This window comes from Micropterus salmoides, unplaced genomic scaffold, assembly GCF_014851395.1.
Source record: "Micropterus salmoides isolate LMB-PRFRI ecotype aquatic unplaced genomic scaffold, ASM1485139v1 Ms_hic_scaffold_3, whole genome shotgun sequence".
In the NCBI taxonomy this organism is placed as follows: Eukaryota; Metazoa; Chordata; class Actinopteri; order Centrarchiformes; family Centrarchidae; genus Micropterus; species Micropterus salmoides.
The window spans coordinates 1,686,704-1,705,954 of NW_024042261.1; the positions used below are offsets into that span (position 1 = coordinate 1,686,704).

Below are 19,251 nucleotides of genomic sequence, written 5' to 3' on the forward strand. Positions count from 1 at the left end.
TCTATTAAGGGCAAATGATACATACTATATTTTACTGTAACGTTGGCCACGATAATCTATACATGGCCGGAGCGTGCCGTCTTTCTTATCCACAAAATAGAACCCTGCTCCTACTGGTGAGATGGATGGATTATACCTGCTGCCAGAGAGCCCTGTATAAACTTCTCCATGGCCTTGTGCTCCGGGCGCGAAAGATTGTACAGCCTGCTGCAGGGAAGCGGAGATCCGGGAAGAAGGTCGATGGCTCAGTCATAGGGGTGGTATGGTGGCAAAGACAGGGCCTTTAGATAGGTAGATAGACGTTTTTGTCATTGTATATAAAATAAAACGAAATGCAGTTTAGAGCAAACAATTGAACATAGCAGCTTTAAAGTCTCATATATAAATAAATAAGCCATAAAAGGATTGCATGAAATAATAAAATGAAGCAATATAACATACATTTAAATGCATAAGCAATATTAACATTAAAAACTAAGTGTTCCAGCAATTACATAAAGTGCAGTCAGTGTGTGTTAAGCACAGTTTTGCATCACATGATCGACATTCAAAATTTCAGCAGCATGTCCACATCTCTCCGGAAAGAACTGTTCTTTAGACGGTTTGTCGTGGTCCTGATAACCTTGAGCCTGCCTGAAGGAAGATTGCTAAATAGATGGTGACCTTGGTCTGAAGGGTCTCTGTTGATGTTCCTGGCATGTCTGAGAAGATCGCTAGAGTGGATATCATTCAGATGGAGAAGAGGGGTACTGACGATCCACTAAGCAGTCTTCATCACCCTTTGTAGATCCTTCCTTTCTTCTGCTGTGCAGCTTGAGTACCACACTGTACAGCAGTATGTCAGGACATTCTCAATTGTACATTGGTCGAAATTTTCAGGAGTTAATGGGGCGTTTTAAGCGTCCGAGTGTACGAAGGAAGAAAAGGTATTGCTGGGCCTTCTTCACCAAACACGCTGTGTTCACTTTCCAAGTGGGGTCCTCATAAGTGTACCACAAGATATCTGAAACTAGGCATTAGCTCAGCCTCCTCCTCATTTATGTATACTCCCGCATGCACTCTCTTACTCTTCCTAAAGTCAATCACCAGAATCAGGTCATTGACTTTGCACCATCCAGTTTCTGGTGGTTGTATAACTTTGATCGATTACAATTGTTTGCCAAATAATTTATGTTCATTTGACTATGATCATCTGAAAATTTTGTTTTTTCTTTCACCATATTTTACTCCTCTTTGTATTGTCATTGACTTTATGCCCCTTTCTTTTTGTGCACAGTTATCAAGTAAAGGCCAATTTATACTTCTGTGTCGAGTTGCCGTAGCCTATGTGAGTATAAATAACTTTGCGTTTATGTCTGCCTTGCTCTGCAAAAATAAAAAATAAATTTAAAAAATAAAATTAACTACAAATAATGGCTACTGAAACTGAGTGGCTCACGTTGGAGTTGGAGCTGATTGATGTTGAATAGTAGCTACTTTAAGTGAAATTACTAAAACGCAGAAACGAGAGAAAGCGTAGCAGGAGATGATATGTATGATATGTTAAATCGGATGAGGCAAAAGAAGTAGTAAATGTGATGCTACCAAGCTGACCAATCAGTTCTTGCCATCTGTGTCGCGTAGTTAAATTTTTTGGGGAGGTGTGTGTCAGGCTACAGCTTGATGCAATGCATGTCCCTGCTAATACAAATACAGCAAAAGATTTGTCAAGTAAGGAGGGGAAGAGGAAACAACCAAGGCTGTGATTTCAATTGTGCACCCCAATTGATTGTCCCTGATATTCAGTCAAAAGAAGACATTATTTCTCATAGCCTTGCAAATGTGACAGGCTTTATATCATAGTCTTAAAATGTGGTACCCCCTGAACTAGGACACAGCCCTTGGCCTTAAATCCCTGTCCTGTTCGTGACACTGTGGAGTCCAATGTCTAATCACTCCTTCCTCAGTCTGCTTGTTCTCTATCCTCATGCTTCAGCGTCTGGCACAACATGACGCATTCCTAATTTAGGATTAGCTATTATTACCTGTTGTAACTCCAGGGAGGGAGAGTGAGGGTAAAAGAAATCCTTTTGTTTAAATTAGTACTGATTCTATCCTGTCTAATGGAGTGGGAGGAGAGCATCAATACAGTTGCCTTTTGTTCTTGAGGTGGTTTGTTATAAACCTGATCTGCCCCCTCAGGTTCTTGCGCATGGTCGCTCAGCGGCGTTTGTGAGTGAGTATGTGTGTGGCTGTATTGCTCTACTGTAGCTAGCGCACAGCTCATGTGGAGGACACGCCTGCAGTATGTCTATTACAGTTTATTAACAGCCTCTTAGGAGGAGATAACAAGATATTTGATATCTGGGCCTCTGGATAATTTCATGTCACTCACATAGAATGTATAGATACCAGGCTACACAAGATCAGAGGTGTGCTGCTTGAAAAAGCTTTCAGAACAAAATACCTCAGACTTGGTTGAATGAAAGGCTGGCATTTTTGATAAGTATTAAAAAATCCAATGTATTTATTGAATGTTGTCGAAGCAGCAACACATTCACACTGGGAACTGCTCAGTACAACCTCTGTGTCACTGATGGACACTGGGATCAAGTGTTAGGAAATACTTCCCTACACTTTTCACCAGAGCTGAAATCATTATCTGCTTAATTGGCTTGTCAATTGAAAGAAAATTTATCAGCACTATTTTGAAAATTAATGTATAATATTTTATAATAATTATTATTTATTTCCCTTTTCTTGGTTTTGTATTATACAGAATTGAATATGTTTGATTTTGAGTGTATTAAGATGAGAGCAAAACTTTGAGAGGTTGAGACTAGGTCCAAGTCAAGACCAGGACCAGTGCCCCACACTGCATGACACATCATAAAATGTGCAACATGCAAATCATAGGCACTTGTCAAATTGATCTCAAGGATTCTCCACATTCCCTTAAAATATCCACATACCAATACTAACAGGTGAAATCAACTTAACAATCTTTATTCAATACTCCTTTTTCATGTTTTACCATCCATCTAACAAAATAAAATGTTAGCCTCCAAGCATTTGGTTTTCTGTTCAACTCTCGTGTTTCAATTTTAATCCTTCATATATATATTTAGCACTCTTAACGTGATGTGCCATGTCCTTATGGCCATACACAGCAACCCATTTAATTCATAAAGTTTTCATAGAAGGGGAGGTGCATTACTCAGTCTCCACTCCACTAGCTCTCTCACCCGAATGAAGGAGCGGTACCACGGTGCATAACAGTAATGTCAGGACTAATGCTGATGTAACGTTAGCTATATAGCTTTATGTGGCCTGTCCTGTCATTGTTTATCACAAGTCATTGTTTATCACAAGCAAAAATTGAACTCACGAACACAAGTTCTCTGCATTAGCTACTTCCCTCAGTAACTAACTAAATTAGCTTGTGCACCTAGCTAGGTGGCATATAATAATAAAGTTTTACATCCAATCAAAGTAAGGATGTTAACAAATTAATCAGACAATGCACAGGCAATTTAGCGATACCCCCACAGTGGTCTTAATATACTGTATATAGGGTATTGTGATGACCATTTTTCACTGTTTTTAGACATATTATAGACCCCAATTGGCACAATAATGAAAATATATGATATTTTTCACCTTAACCTTAACAAACCTCTATGGGGTTTTGAACGGAAGCTTTTAAAGTACAGGTTTAAGTTTCTTAATGTATATCTTAAAGGTGCTCTAATCAATATTAACTTCGCTGTAGGGATGGCAATCTCTGTCAGTCCACCACATTGGTCTGGACTAAAACCTCTCAACAATCATGGCATTCATGGTGACCTTTTGACTTTTATTAAGTGGCACCAACAAGTTAACATTTTAGGTTTTTAGTCAAATATCTCAACAGCTATTAAATGAGTTGCCATGGTGTCGATATTGTCATCTCGGCCTTTTTCCAATGCTAATCACTTGTATAATGTAAGGTAAAAGCAGTTTCTTAAAAATTAATTCTGAGAGTTTTTTGTGTTTTATAGGCATATGTCCCAAAGTATTTCCTTTTTCCCCTCTTTCTCCCAATTTTGAACAGTGGCAGTGACAATAACCACTGTTAGACCTGGAAAGGACTAGACATGAAGCGATAGGTTTGACAGAAGTTATGAGACCATGTGAAAATGGCAAAAAGTGCATTCTAGGGTTAGGCGATGTCTACAATGAAACATCGTGATGGACAATGACATTAGGCAGGGGGTGAGGGGTGGGGTCTTCTTATAAATGCTTGTGTTTCACACATAGACTTTACTCGGTAAAAAACTTATTACGTTAAAAGATGCAGACACGGTGGATATTTGACAAGCAGGAACCAGGTAAAGCAGCAGTGAACACACACAGTGCAGATGTTGGTTTGATTATTTGATAGACTACGTCATTAACAAGCTGACATGCAGCTCTCTTGCTGCCATGATAACGGATTGCGGGTGGAAAACTCTGGAAAAAGGACAAGTTCTGTGTCTTTTGGGCGACTTTATAAAACGTACTGCTGATGGAAAAATTCAGTGAAGCAGAGAGAGAGACAGAGAGGAGGTGTGTGAGTGTTTTCTGTGTATGGGGAGTATAGGTACCAAATCCGTGCTGCCTGCCAGATCTGCACATGCGCAAAAGTGGTCCTGTCTGTACAAGAACGTTACCACAAATTTTCCTGTTCATAATTACTTGTATGTTGTTGTCTGTTCTTATCTCAGGGCATGCATACTGTCGCTTTCAGAAAGGCTGACAAGCATTATTGTAGGTACCCTTCAGCGTCCGTATGAGACGCCCTGTCCAGATCGGCGCTAGTAGCTAGCTAGGTAGCTAGCTATGTTGGTATAAAAGGTGACAGCTTCCCAAAGCCTCTTACCCTTACAGCTAACCATCACAGGGGTGTGTGCCTAAACTTAAATCAGCTGTTGTATGCATGTCGACCGGCTAACCCTACAACTGTGCATGCTAGCAGCTAGGGTTAGCCTCCATTGTGTTTTTACTTTGTTAGATTGTTGTCATTATTATAAATTAAAAATGTACTGTTGAATAAGGTTTTTCATATCTTAAGTATATTCCATTGGCAGTGACAGGGAGAAGAGAAGTCCCAGGCAGGCGCAAAGCAGGTATATTTAAAAATAATAGTATAATGTGTGTGGGGATTAAAACCTGCCTTTATAGGGTGGTATAATGTTTAATGTTTAAAAATTAAGATTTTTTTTTTTTTTTTTTTTGCGGGTAGGGTGGGAACAATCACAATTTCGAAAGAAGCCATCGGCGCAGCCCTAGTGCATTCATACTGGGATAGACAGAAAGACGATTTTGCTTCTTCGTCTAGTAGGTGTAAATGTTGCATCATAAAAGTTTTGGTGGCTTTCAAAATTCAGTGTATGGACAACTTGTTGTTCTCCTTTATTGGCCCCTTTTTCGACCATCATGACTAGGTTCTGGTCCTTCCAAGTAGGCTCACATATTGTACAACAAGTACAAGGTTTCAGTGCTTCAGTCAGTCTCTGTAGGATGATAAAAGCACAATGAAATGGCCATAGCTCTCCTAAGAGACCCTCTTAGGATCTGCACACCAAGCTATACAGTAGTGGTTGGCAGTGGTCGGCAATAGGCATTCTGCGGGCCAGAACCAGCCCGCCAGCAATAATAGCCCGCGGTCAGATTGCTTTCATAGCAGAAAAATAAAATAATAAAAAAACTGATAACGGCTGCTGCTGAAATAGATCTCAGTCATGACAGATACAGTGATAAGTGATGCCTTCAAAATAAAATCGCTTTTTTTGCAGCAATGCTTTATGACAAGTTTATTGAGAGCTTTTACTTACGAGTTCTGAACGACATTCAAATGAGTCTCTGGCTTGCTTGACACACCTCTTAAAAATTCCCCTGAATTTCCTCAGGGAAATGAAAATATGCGTCCGTAGGTTTATGAATGTGGATCAAACGCCAGGACGGACACACACATGCTCACAATAAAGCATGTGCAAAAGTGTCCTTCAATCAATCTTACAACCTTCCAAATGAGAGTCCCGCACAGAACCGACTGAGCTAAACGTGCACACAAGTAAGCAAGGATTTGAAATAATTTGACTTTGTTGTGGCCCGCCATGTAACAACTTGAAAAGAATTTGTCCCGATACCAGATTTGCCGACCCCTGCTCTATGAGATCTTCTATGAATGGTCATGCCATTTTTCAGGAGAATTGATTGGTCAGTAGTTTTTTCCATGTTGATCTGTTATCTCAAACACAACCTTCTCGGGAGAAGGTTAGGTGTGCAACATAAGTTACCATGGCTATGAACCCCAGAATCAGAAGGAACTTTATTGCCAAGTAGTGTTTTACACATACTGTTTCCCTGCCGTTATTGTATTTTGTATTTTGTATTTCTGTTGGACAGCCCTTGTTTTTGGACTCAGTCTATCAGCCACTCTGTTTGTAAGTGTGCTCGCTTTTTGTTATATTAAAACCACTGAACTATACCTGCTCCGCTCTGTGTCCTGCGTTTGGGTCCTCCAACCTGCTCCACCCTGCCTTCACCACAAAACGGTGACAAAACTGTTTTTATGGTGAGAGGTTTTGGTCCTGATGGACTGCAGCCTCCTGCCAGAGGGGAGAGTCTGAAACAGTTTGTGTCCGGGATGGCAGGGGTCAGCTGCAATCTTTCCTGCTCGTCTCAGAGTCCTGGAGGCGTACAGGTCCTGAAGAGAAGGAAGACTGCAGCCAATCACCTTCTCTGCAGAGTGAATGATGCGCTGCAGCCTGCCCTTGTCCCTGGCAGTGGCAGCAGCGTACCAGATGGTGATGGAGGAGGTGATGATGGACTCAATGATGGCGATGTAGAAGTGCACCATCATTGTCTTTGGCAGGCTGAACTTGTTCAGCTGCCGCAGGAAGTACATCCTCTGCTGGGCCTTCTTGGTGAGGTCCTGGGAGATGATGGTGCCCAGGAAGCAGAAGGAGTCCACATTGGTGACCGAGGAGTCACACAGGATGATGGGGGAGGGTGGGGCTGGGCTCTTTCTGAAGTCCACGACCACATCCACGGTCTTCAGAGCGTTGAACTCCAGACTGTTCTGGCTGCACCAGGTCACCAGATGACCTCCCACCTGTAGGCGGACTCGTCCCCATCAGAGAAGAGCCCAATGAGGGTGGTGTCGTCCGCAAACTTCAGGAGATTGACAGACTGGTGACTGGAGGTGCAGCTGTTGGTGTACAGGGAGAAGAGAAGGGGGGAAAGAACACAGCCTTGAGGGGATCAGGTGCTTATGGTCCTGGAATCAGAGACGTGTTTTCCCAGCTTCACGTGCTGCTTCCTGTGCGTCAGGAAATCTGGGATCCACCTGCAGGTGGAGTCAGGCACGCTCAGCTGGGAGAGCTTGTCCTGCAGCAGGGCCGGGATGATGGTGTTAAAAGCAGAGCTGAAATCCACAAACAGAATCCTGGCGTAGGTTCCTGGGGAGTCCAGGTGCTAGAGGAAATAGTGAAGGGCCATGTTAACTGCATCATCTACAGACCTGTTGGCTCTGTAGGCGAACTGCGGGGGGTCCAAGAGTGGGTCAGTGATGGATTTTAGGTGGGACAACACAAGGCGCTCAAAAGACTTCATAACCACAGAGGTCAGGGTGACGGGTCTGTAGTCATTTAGTCCTGTGGTCCTTGGTTTTTTGGGGACAGGGATGATGGTGGAGGCTTTGAAGCAGGCTGGCACATGGCATGACTCCAGTGAGGTGTTAAAAATGTCTGTGAACACCGGAGACAGCTGATCAGCACAGTGCTTCAGGATAGATGGGGAGTCTGCCTGGGGTGGCTGTGGCTCAGGAGGTAGAGCCGAAGGTCGGCGGTTCAATCCCAGCTCCCCCTGCATGTCGAAGTGCCCTTGGGCAAGATACTGAACCCCGAATTGCCCCTGGCAGCTGTTCCGCCATTGTATGAATGTGTGTGAATGTTAGTTTCTGTTTGAGAACTTAGGCTAGGTGAATGAATGTGTGTGAATGGTGAATGCAGATGTAGTGTAAAAACGCTTTGAGTGGTCGAAAAGACTAGAAAGGCGCTATACAAGTACCAGCTGCTTTGCGGGGTTTCTGCCTCCTGAAAAGACCGTTGACTTCCCTCTCTGTGATGGAGAGAGGAGGAGAGGGTGTGGAGCTGGCCAGCTCTGAGGAAGGAGGGGAAGAAGTGGTGGACCAAGGCTGAAGCTAAGCGGAGGAGTCACGGGGGATGGTGTCCGATTAACTCTCAAAGCGGCAGTAGAACTGGTTCAGCTCATTTGCCAGGCGAGAATCGTTTATGGAGTGGGGGACTTTGGGTTTATAGTTTGTGATCTGTCTGGACCATCACTTGATCAGAGTGTCCCAGTGGAGTGCAGTGACGGAGTGATAGGCACTGCTAACTGTGGTGTAGCAGTGATTTAAAGTGTTTCCCTCTCTGGTTGGACACTTTATAAACTGTTTGTATTTGGGGAGTTCTTGGCTGAGGTTTCCTTTGTCAAAGTCTTTTGTTAAAGCCTCCACCTTTTGTTTTGCTGGAGAGTTCTGTGTCACGGTCCGCTCTGTACAGTTGGAAGCCTGCCAGCTGCAGCACGGAGTCCGGTATTGATCCACACAGCCACGTCTCTGTGAGGCACAGAACAGAAGATGAACAGTTTTTCCCCACCAGAAGCTGAAGTTCGACCAGTTTGTTGCACAGTGAGCGCATGTTAAAGAGAAATATTGCCGGTAGCGGTTTGTGGATTCCCCCCCGGTGAAGACGCACAAGTGACCTGGCTCTTTTTCCTCTCCTGCAGCATTTCACAGCGTAAACGACAGCGAGAGAGCCCTTCACCAAAATGTCCAATAATTCCACTGATTACGCAAGTAATCTTGTAAGAAGCTTGTAAGATCTAAGAAGTGGACGACCCACTCTTAAAACCCAGGGTTTGACCTTAAGTTACCTCGCTAACCCCAAATCCTGCTTTGCAGGACAGGCCTCAGGTGTTGTTAGGGTCCAGTTTCCACTTGCAGGTGTTCACATCCAGCTGAGTACTTCGACATGTCAGTGGGAACATCTGCTTCTCCATTGTTGTCGCTGTAGTGCTAGCGCTGCCTATGGTGATTAAAACCTGCTGCTTTAAATGTTGACTCCACAGTTTTCCCTCCACACCTGGCCTTTCCAGAGCATTATCTAACAGTTAAACATGGTTAAATCTTATATTCTTCTCCCTCCTTTACTTGAAAATTATGCACTAGCACTATCATTTGGCAATACATATAGATGAATGGACTGATAACCAAGGCCAGTTCCTCTAGATCTCAGCAGAGTAAAGCCGTTAAGTATGTTGTGGTGCCTCTAAGACCACATTCCCACTACTACGTTTTTGTTCTAAAACAGAGACCTTTTGCTACGTTTGCATGTCCCGTCCAGACTAAGACCAGACTAAGTTTGAAAACGCTGCCGACCCCCGTTTTTCGTTTTAAAACTCAGAGTTTTAGTGTGGACGGGCAAAAACAAAGAACTTTAGAAACGATGACATCACATTTGGCTCTCTGATTGGGTCTTATAAGTCATGCAAAGCAGGAACACAATGCTGCTGACAGAGTTTTTGACTTGGTATTAAAGCCCACACTTGTACTGGTGGTGTTCTTCATCTGTTTTTATTTATTCTTTAGCCAAATCTTCTGTAACTACGGAATAGACCATCTGCTTCCTGTTTACACCGGCACGCACATGCCCAGTGTCCAGTGCACTAGATGTGCGTTTTCAGTCGTTTTAATGTAGATGAGAATCAACTCTGATATGCAGCTAAAAGGCTGCTGTAGACGGAGATCGTATTAGTTTTAAAACTCTGTTTTTAAACAAAAACGGAGTAGTGTGGATTGAGCCTAAGGCTGTGTACAGGACAAGTAGACCCCTGTGTGAACAAAAGCAGCCCATTCATTCGTTTGAATGGAACAACGGGACAACCTCGACTCTGAATTAAATATAAGTGGAAGGGAGCATCTCCAGTGTTTCCCATACATTGATTTTCAAAATCTTTTTTTGACTACTATTTAAAAATGGATAAAATCATATTTGATTGTAGTGTTGCGAGCACCTCTTCTTTCTTGCTCTCTCTCTCTGTCTCTCTCTCTCTCTCGCAAACACATTCACAACAGTCCCGTCTGTGAATAGACCCTTCTGTTCCTGCACAGTCTGAATCAAAACATGATCTGCGCTAGAGAAAGGATTGCTGACGATCATGAACACCATTGCACAAATTTGTCCAAGATAATCTATCAATTTTTAAAGAGGTGGTATTATGCTCATTTTCAGGTTCAAAATCTTATTTAGGGGTTGTTCCAGAACAGGTTTACATGGTTTAATTTTCAAAAAACACCATATATTTCTCATACTGCACATTGCTGCAGCTCCTCTTTTCATCCTGTGTTGAAGGCTTTGTTTTAGCTATGGAGTGATACATCTTGTCTCTAAATGATCTTTTTTGGGAGTTGCACATGTGCAGTTCCTAGTTAAGGACTACTAGCCAATCAGAAGCAGAGAAGGGTAGGTCAATCAGGATTGGATTGGTAATCTGGCATACAAATCAAATCAAATAATTTGTGTAGAAATATTTTTTTGAAATAGTAGGTCTATTACAATATATTCTTGTCGTCATGCACATCAATCTTGTGCAAATGTTACGTCGCAGTGTTTCATCACACCCCTAATCTGAGCCCTCAAATGGAAGGATGGTGTATTAGTCAGGGGTGTCCGACTGATTTTGGTGGGCCGCCTCAGCCAAAAATGCCAGGGCCGATTTTTTGTTCGTAACTGTTTGTCTGTAGAATATCACCTTGTGATCCTGTTGCATTTGTTTGGATTTATACTTTCTGTTTGGACATATGGACAACTCACCTGTTATGGAATGCCTACTTCATTTCATCTCATCTGTAAGTTTCACCATTTTTGCAGATAAACACCTTCACTTTGTACCTGTTCAGTTTCCATGTATGCATCTGGGTCCAAACTCTGTGTCTCTAGTGTAAGAGCCCAGCAGGACAGAATTAGACCACAGGAATAGTTACAAAAATACAGAGACATTTCCACAGTTCTAACACTTTAATCCATTATTTAGGTATAGGTAGAGTTAATGTAACAGCCTGCTCCAAATATTTTACAAATACCAATCTATTCACCACCAGTTACTCAACATCATGTCTGCCCTCAGTCTTTCTCTTCTCTCAGTACTCTCCAACGAGGCAATAGTTATCTGTGTTTGACTGTAATCCTTCTTTTTCTTCGTTTCCTTCGTTTCTTTTTATCTGGAGCATCAGAAACTTTTCCTGGACGCTTCTTAGGTTTTTCCCACCAGAGGCTGTGCCATACACCTAGCTGCTCTAGCTAGTCCATTGCTACGGTTACTCCAAAGCCATGTGGAGAGAGAGTTGCATCATCATTGTTCAGTTTAAGTTCAGTGGCTTTATTGGTATGGCTGTATACAATACAACGTTGTCAAAGCATATTAACTCAAACAATCACAACAAACATAAATAAACAATTCTCAATAATAAGCATTCTCCCTAATGGACCTGCAATGGACAGCATGGCGGATCGTGGAGCTCTCTACATGGCTCTGGGTTGCCCCTGGCAAACCAATCATTGCTGGTTGACTTAAAAAATGTCATTATCAGTAGCCCCAGCACAGGAGTGTTACCACAGACACCAGATTTAGAAACTCTGGTATACTGCGAAATAAAGAGAGATTTACCTGATAGGCTTAATCTGCATTTTGTGAACTTGAACGTCTGTTACCTTTGCTTGGATGTAATAGACATTAATTTATATTTTAAATTCTTGCACTCCAGCTTTAAGCAGAGACCCAAAGTGTGGATGGGTTCTATATGAATGATTGCCTACTTTCAGTAAAATAATAAAATATGGTGAGAGAGTGACTGAGTTCACTTGTTCTTGTTTTTCTTTCAGGACAGATTTCTGTGTTTATAAAGATGAACCCTGTGATACTGTGGGTGAGTACCACTATGTCTCTCATTCTTTCCCACACAACACACATACATATCTGTGTGTGTGTGTCTGTATCAGTTGTAAAATCATTTTAGAACATGTGGTGACCCCCTTTTGAGATAGAAGTAGCACTCGAACCGTCTTTTCAGGAACTACTGAACATGACATTCAAACACACTCTGCTTCACTTCACTTTCTCTGTCTCATTCTTACTCTCTCTCTCTCACACTCACACACACACACACACACACTCATAGTTGACATAAGGCATCCCTAGCCTCTAACCCTAACCTACATGCCTTACACTAACAGTCACCCTAAACCAGCAGTAACCCAAACCATTCTAACTAGAGGCTGACCGATATGGGTTTTTGGGGGCCGATGTCGATATTAAAGTGAAAAAGAGCTGACTGATGATCAGATATTTTGATTTTGAAAATGATTTGGATAGTAGACCCCTTTCCTGTATAAATTACACTAAGAACAGGCCGATATTGAAAGCTGTTCTATATGCGGGCTGTAATACCTCTTCCTGAATGGATTATATTAATAAAATAGATTACAGTGTCAACAACTTAACATTTAAACAATTGCACATCAATAAATATTTGCTGCTAGAAGGTGCAACTTTTTCAGCCATCTGTAAACAGAGTGAGAGAGAATAAGCATGTATATTTTAACTTAGACATAACCTGTCGTAATGACTGCTTTTAATGTAGCATATTCACATTTAGTTTATCTCTTTACCAGCACTCTTGAATTCTGTCCAAAGCTACGAGAAACCATTTCTCAACCACCATCTGACTCTAAAACATGCAGTCTACAATACAGTGACCTGCTGTTGAATGCATCTAATACTACATGACTGTCTACAACGAGGACTTGCAGCTTTAAGATTCAGATCAGTATAACTAAAACGTTTCACATTTGAAAGAGGAGCTAGATAACTTTGTCTGGCAGAAAGCCATGTTATATACTTGTTCAGCTCACGTTTATTTACATGTCCCCTCTGGTTGAATAATTTCTGATGCACCGAATGGATCTACAGACAAGTGGGTCGCAGATATTTATATACAAGAATACATTAAACATTATAGTTTAACCGCTCATTTGCTCTTAGTGCTCCTCCACTGATTAACATGGCATTAGCTAACTTTGTGGCTAGCAACGGGCAGCGTTAGCTGCTGTAAGTGATGTTTAGAAGTGATGAACTAGGGAGAAATGAGAGGACTGTTCATCAGAACTGCCACACTCTTTCAGAAATGTCTGTCAACAGCGTAACCTCCACCACTCAACTCTACTGTAACATTTAACACACTGCCGTGAGTCTGGAGGAAGCTGGGAGAGGGCAATGAAAAACGGGACGGTTAGCAAGTATAGCCATGTAGAGGAGAAGTAATGAGGGCTATTTTTATTATTATTTAAAGAGGTGGTAATCTGCTTTTTGGCTTTTCACCCCCCCCCCCCCCCCCCCCTTTATTGAGTTATATATCTTTTTTGTGCATGTAACAGGTTTGCAAAGTGAAAAAGCCCAAAGTCCAGCCCAAAGGGAGTCCCCATCTCCCACAGAAAGCTCTGCTCTGGACTGCTTGAAAACAGCTCGTTTGTAGTCCAGCCCTTCACTTCCTTTACTTGTGACGTCACAATGAAAACACGTCATAAAGCTTGCCAAGCGGCTAGCGGGGGTCAGGCACGCCCTCAAACCAAGTTAGTCTGAGCGGAGGCCCTTTGGCTCGACTCGCCTTTGTTTGGTTTTCCATTGTAGAAATGTTGTACCTGTACCTGCTTCCAGGTACTTTTTTTCATATCACCTCACCTCCGTCGAGGTTCCAAGCGAGCTGAGGGATACTAAAATGTCACGTGAAAACATGACAGACTGCTGATTGGTCAGAGAGAATATTAGTTTTATATTTTATAGTTTTCGTATGGAATTTCATCACTAAATCCACTTCTGAGAAGTTTTGAGGTGAGAAATCAGCTGTGTAGATTTCGAATATTGACAGTTTTACGAGAAGTGATAGCTGAACAAAAATGTTGAGGAGCTCCGCAAGTGGCTGCGGGGGATACCTGTGCCACTTGAGGAGCGTGTGAGGCCAGCCAGCCGCCCGCTCACAGAGCCCTCTGCTCCCGCCGTCACACAGACCGCTGCAGCAACAACGGCAGAGGAAAACACAGCTGGAAGGTTTTCATACCGCTTATCTGTCTTTACATTCTGAGGAAGGTTGAAACGTTTTAACTTAAAAAAGACAAAGCTGTGTGGATCGCTGGTGTGTGTGTCGCATTGAACATTACGTCGCGGCAGTTGTGTGTGGCGTCGCTATGACGACAAGCTACATACTATCTCTGGGTACTATCTGCAATGGAAAACAGAGCAGGGCCGAGTAGAGTCGAGTCTATCGATTTGCGATAGAATGTCAGAACACCGTCAACAGTTCAACGTTTAGTTCTAAAAGACGATGCAACTCCGATTCTGTTTGGGCCTGGAAATTCACAATCACAACCTGTAAGTATGCTTTATTGGTTGTGAATTATATTTAAAATAAACACGGCAATGGAACTTCACAGACTGTTAAAGTGCGGAGTTGTTGTAAACGCAGCTAAAGTTATAACTATAATGCTAATGTTACACCTGATGTGAAAGCTACTGAGTTCAAATTGTTTGGCCAATTTTTATGTAAAATTGAGTTGAAATATGGTGATTTTTGTAGTGGTTTATGGTAAGATGTGGAACAATGATGTTATGTGCTAGGTTACGGTCACAGTCTGTAGCGGCTTTGATTTGGATCACACTACCTTGTTTCTTAGGACCCGCCCTTCTCTGCTTCTGATTGGCTAGTAGTCCATACCTTGGAACTGCGCATGTGCAACTCCAAAGTAAGATGCATCACTCTGTAGCTCAAGAGCGGAGCGTACAACACATAGGGTGAAAAGAGGAGCTTCAGCAATGTACAGTATGACAAAAATATGGTGTTTTTTGAAAATTAAACCATGTAAACCTGTTCTGGTACAACCCCTAATCAAGGTTTTGAACCTGAAATGAGTATAATACCACCTCTTAAAGTCATGTAATTAACGTGACAAATGATCAACATACTTTTAACAAGGTAACACAGCCACTTTCCTTCATTGTTTCTGCATGCTCCAGCAGAGTCCGGTCAGCTGATTGTTTTGTTTTGTGTTTTTTGTGGTGTGGCACTATTTTGAACAGTGGAGCTGCAGAGCACCCTCTGGTGGGCGAACCGTGCAACAACCATGACATGAATGAAGGATCTGCTCTGTTTCTTTTTAATAGTCATATATCGGCTGTTATAAATGCCAATGCTGATATAAATGTAATTAGCTCATTGACTGATAAATTTTGATTGAACACTGCCCTGACAGTAGATGTTTAAAGCAGCATCAAAAAATAACATTTAATTTTGTTAAATCAGCAACGTCTGTAAGTCGGTTTGCATTTATAAATGCATCTATAAATGAATATTTGATTCTTACTGTGCCTATTTCCACAGCTACTTTATATTGAATAAAAAACTGCTTCTTCAGTTAAATAAATATCTGCAGCAGCACAGATATGTTGATAAATCTGCAGTCTCTTAAGTGCCGTCCCATAGTGCATTACCACAGTGGACCGTTGTTGTTTAAATCCCCTGCAAAAACACCTGACCAAATTACATGAATTAAGGTTTAAATACATCATACTAGTCATAGCAAATTACCTTTAATTTGGTTAGAGACATTTTACCCCCATTCAAGTTGATGGAGGGATAAACTGGAAGTTAGACATCTCAAACAGCAGAAGTCAACACAAGGGAACATGGAAACTTCACTGCCAACTAGCATTTTGGTGGTGTAATTGCAGAGTGACACAGACACACACACACAAGTATAAATGCTCAAGGCTGCGTGGCTGCGTGTGTAGCTTGCGCCATAGGCTCGACTTTACCTGATGGCTTAATTTGCATTGTGTGAACTCTGAATTGTGTGAATTTGGCTAGGGCTTGATTGTAACAGATGTTAATTTTTATGTAAAAGTCCTGCATTCCAGCTTTAAGTAGGGAATTAGTATCTAGTGTGGTAGTAGTATTTCAATTCTGCATGGCAATGTTCTCTTTGTTCTTGTATTCTTTTTCAAGTCCTGAGTTCCACTTGATGGAATTCAGAAACAGTGTCTGACTTACTTTCTAACAAATTCACAGTCTGACAGTATAATTATTACTGGGTGTGAATGCTGCAAGCATTCGCATCCTATGTGATTGCTAGCCTTTATTATTGTTCCGTCACGTTTTTTTGTCCGCTAACTAGTCCCTAGCTGTGTCACTAGCTGTGTGTTCAACTAGTCTTTGAACACACAGCTTTTGACGTAGGTCAAAAACTGTGTGTTCAAACTCCAAGTTGTCATGCTCAATGAGGAATGGGGTGCTATTACTTTTGTCATTGATACCTTGAATACTTTTCAAAATATTCAAGGTTTTCTAGGAAAATTCTCCCATTGTAAGTGAATAGAGAGACTGTCAGAATCCATCTCATACCTTCTCCACTTTAAAAGCTCACCAGTTCAGCATACTTTCAGCTACAGACTTGCTCTCGAAGTTTTATGCTTTTTAGAGCTCTTTTCTGAGTTTATAATGGGTGTGTATTGCGTGAGTTAGGGCCTGTGTCCACCAAAGCGTTTTTTTGCCAGCTGAAAACGCCACCTGTTCTTCTGAAAACGCCTAGCTGGGAGCGCTAGGGTGCATTTTGGAGGTATAGTGTTTTTTTTTCCCCAGACGCTGTGGTTGCTATGATACATAATTTCCGTGGAGGTGATGTGCTGCAAGTAGAGTTGCCTACTTGCCTAATTTTACTGAATGTAAAAATGTCACCACAAATTATGTAGGCCTACTTGCTCTGGCCCTTGCTCTGCATGAAGAGGAGGCTGAAACATGAGAGCACAGACTCTCCGTACATGGGTTCATGAGATTTTGCGGGTGAGGAAACACCTCGGCAAGTAGGCACATCGTTTCTTTCAAGATCGGATGTGTTCGGTGTGGTGTTAGTCCCGCCCCTCCTGCACTGTGATTGGACGGCTGGGTAAAAAGTGACAGTGACAAGCACAGCGTTTTTCCCAAAGTGGAAAATTTTTCAACTCTCGGCGATCAGAAAAAAATGCTCAGCGCTCGGCGCAGAAATGTAGTAAATTTTGTTGTGGTTCCTCACATGGGCTTTTTAAATCCCTCGGAGTTATAGATTTGTCTCTGTGCCCTTCCAAAAGACATTGGCTGCCATCATAAGTTCTCCTCAAAGTTTCTTGACCAGAGCAGATCGTACCAGTTGTTCAACTCGCCAAAGTGGTCACTTTTTTCAACTTTATCCATTTAAAAAATAGATCATATTGTTCACAAATGCCTTCTGCCGCAAGCTATTTCTTGATGAAGTTAAGTGTACTACATCCTGAGTACTGCATCTGCTACTACAACCACTACTACTGCACTAATTACTACTAGTACTACATGGTACTACTACTTACAGACACAGAGAGAGACAAACAGACACACACCTGTCTCACAGTCCGTCTCACAGTCTTATAGTCCACCTGTGTCTCTGTCTCACAGTCCATCTCACAGTCTTATAGTCCACCTGTGTCTCTGTCTCACAGTCCATCTCACAGTCTTATAGTCCACCTGTGTCTCTGTCTCACAGTCAGTCTCACAGTCTTATAGTCCACCTGTGTCTCTGTCTCACAGTCCATCTCACAGTCTTATAGTCCACCTGTGTCTCTGTCTCACAGTCTTATAGTCCACCTGTGTCTCTGTCTCACAGTCCATCTCACAGTCTTATAGTCCACCTGTGTCTCTGTCTCACAGTCAGTCTCACAGTCTTATAGTCCACCTGTGTCTCTGTCTCACAGTCCATCTCACAGTCTTATAGTCCACCTGTCTCTCTGTCTCACAGTCAGTCTCACAGTCTTATAGTCCACCTGTCTCTCTGTCTCACAGTCAGTCTCACAGTCTTATAGTCCACCTGTCTCTCTGTCTCAGTCAGTCTCACAGTCTTATAGTCCACCTGTCTCTCTGTCTCACAGTCCGTCTCACTTACTTAATGATGTCATACGGAGCTGGTTTTCCATATATGGTAATTTGCCTACAACCTCAATATTGTCCAGCTGCGAACTTTAGCGCCTCTCAAACCCCGCTCCTCGCTCACACCACACCCCCTGAGCTACTGTCCGCAGCCGAACTGTTCTCAGCCTGGCAACTCCTATGCTCAGTCTGTCTGTACCACTCGGCAGCATAATCATCCTGCTTCCGGATCTTGGCCAATCAGAACACAGTGGGCTTTTGGAGGGGTGGGGGGTCTTAAAGAGACAGGAGCATCTACAGCTCGTTTCAGACAGAGACTGAAATGAGAGCTTGCATTCTGGCACTGTAACCCAGAAATTTATTTTTGAAAACTTTAAATCATTCAAAATGATACAAAGTTTAAGGTTAGCAATCCAGTTTAGCGTCACACCTTTTACTAGCAGGTTCGTCCTAGAGGTCCATCTTCAGTTGGCTTGGATTGAAGAAAACTTGCAGTGGTAGGCTGTTAGCTTGGTTTGGTTCGTGGGTTTTGATGTCCTTAGGGTTACTGCTGGTGTAACAGGCCCTAGGAGAGAAGGAGCACACTTCGTAAGCATACCGAGGTCAGAGTGAGAAGAGTTGAGGAGAAGAGAGTGAGCGAGCACGTGTCGCTGTGTTTTGTTTCTTTGGGCGTATCCCAGGAGGAGGGCTTTGTCTCCCCTGAGGGAGGGCTTCTGGTATCCTCTGAGACTCTGTCCGTTAACTTTAATGTCTATTGTCAGTTGTACCATTCTTAGTTTTAAGCATTTGATAAATGAAAAGAAGTCATTGTCAATTGTAGTAGACCTAAATTTATTAGTTATGCATTTTAATAAATTTATGAGAATTGATACCCAATTATGAATTAAAATTCACAACATCAGAATTTCCTCGTTAAGGGCACCACTGGAGTTGTTATAATCCTAGAGTCTCCGGACCTCTGGGTAGTTTTGAATAATTATACAATTATTACTAGTGATCAGTTAGTTAATAATCGCTCAATTATCTTAAATCAGTCAGTCAGTCTCATATCTAAAGGGTCAATTCTCTTGGCAGGAACTAGAAATAGGCAACACACACAGCTCTTGATTATATGACAGTGAATTTATTCTCTAACTACGGTGATAAAAAGATGGTTGGATACAGGGAACATAAACATTTGCTGAACAATGAGCCTGGAGGTTCAA

The 19,251-nt window shown here is 42.3% G+C and overlaps 1 protein-coding gene across 3 annotated transcripts in view; it reads left to right on the top strand.

Moving 5' to 3' along the window:
* Positions 1-19,251, top strand: part of adamts17 (ADAM metallopeptidase with thrombospondin type 1 motif, 17) — a 230,929-nt gene that overhangs the window by 53,178 nt on the left and 158,500 nt on the right. For all 3 annotated transcript variants that reach the window (XM_038693288.1, XM_038693289.1, XM_038693290.1), the window contains one exon: positions 11,949-11,992. In XM_038693288.1, the coding sequence (XP_038549216.1) occupies positions 11,949-11,992 (44 nt within the window). The remainder of the gene's footprint in view (positions 1-11,948; positions 11,993-19,251) is intronic.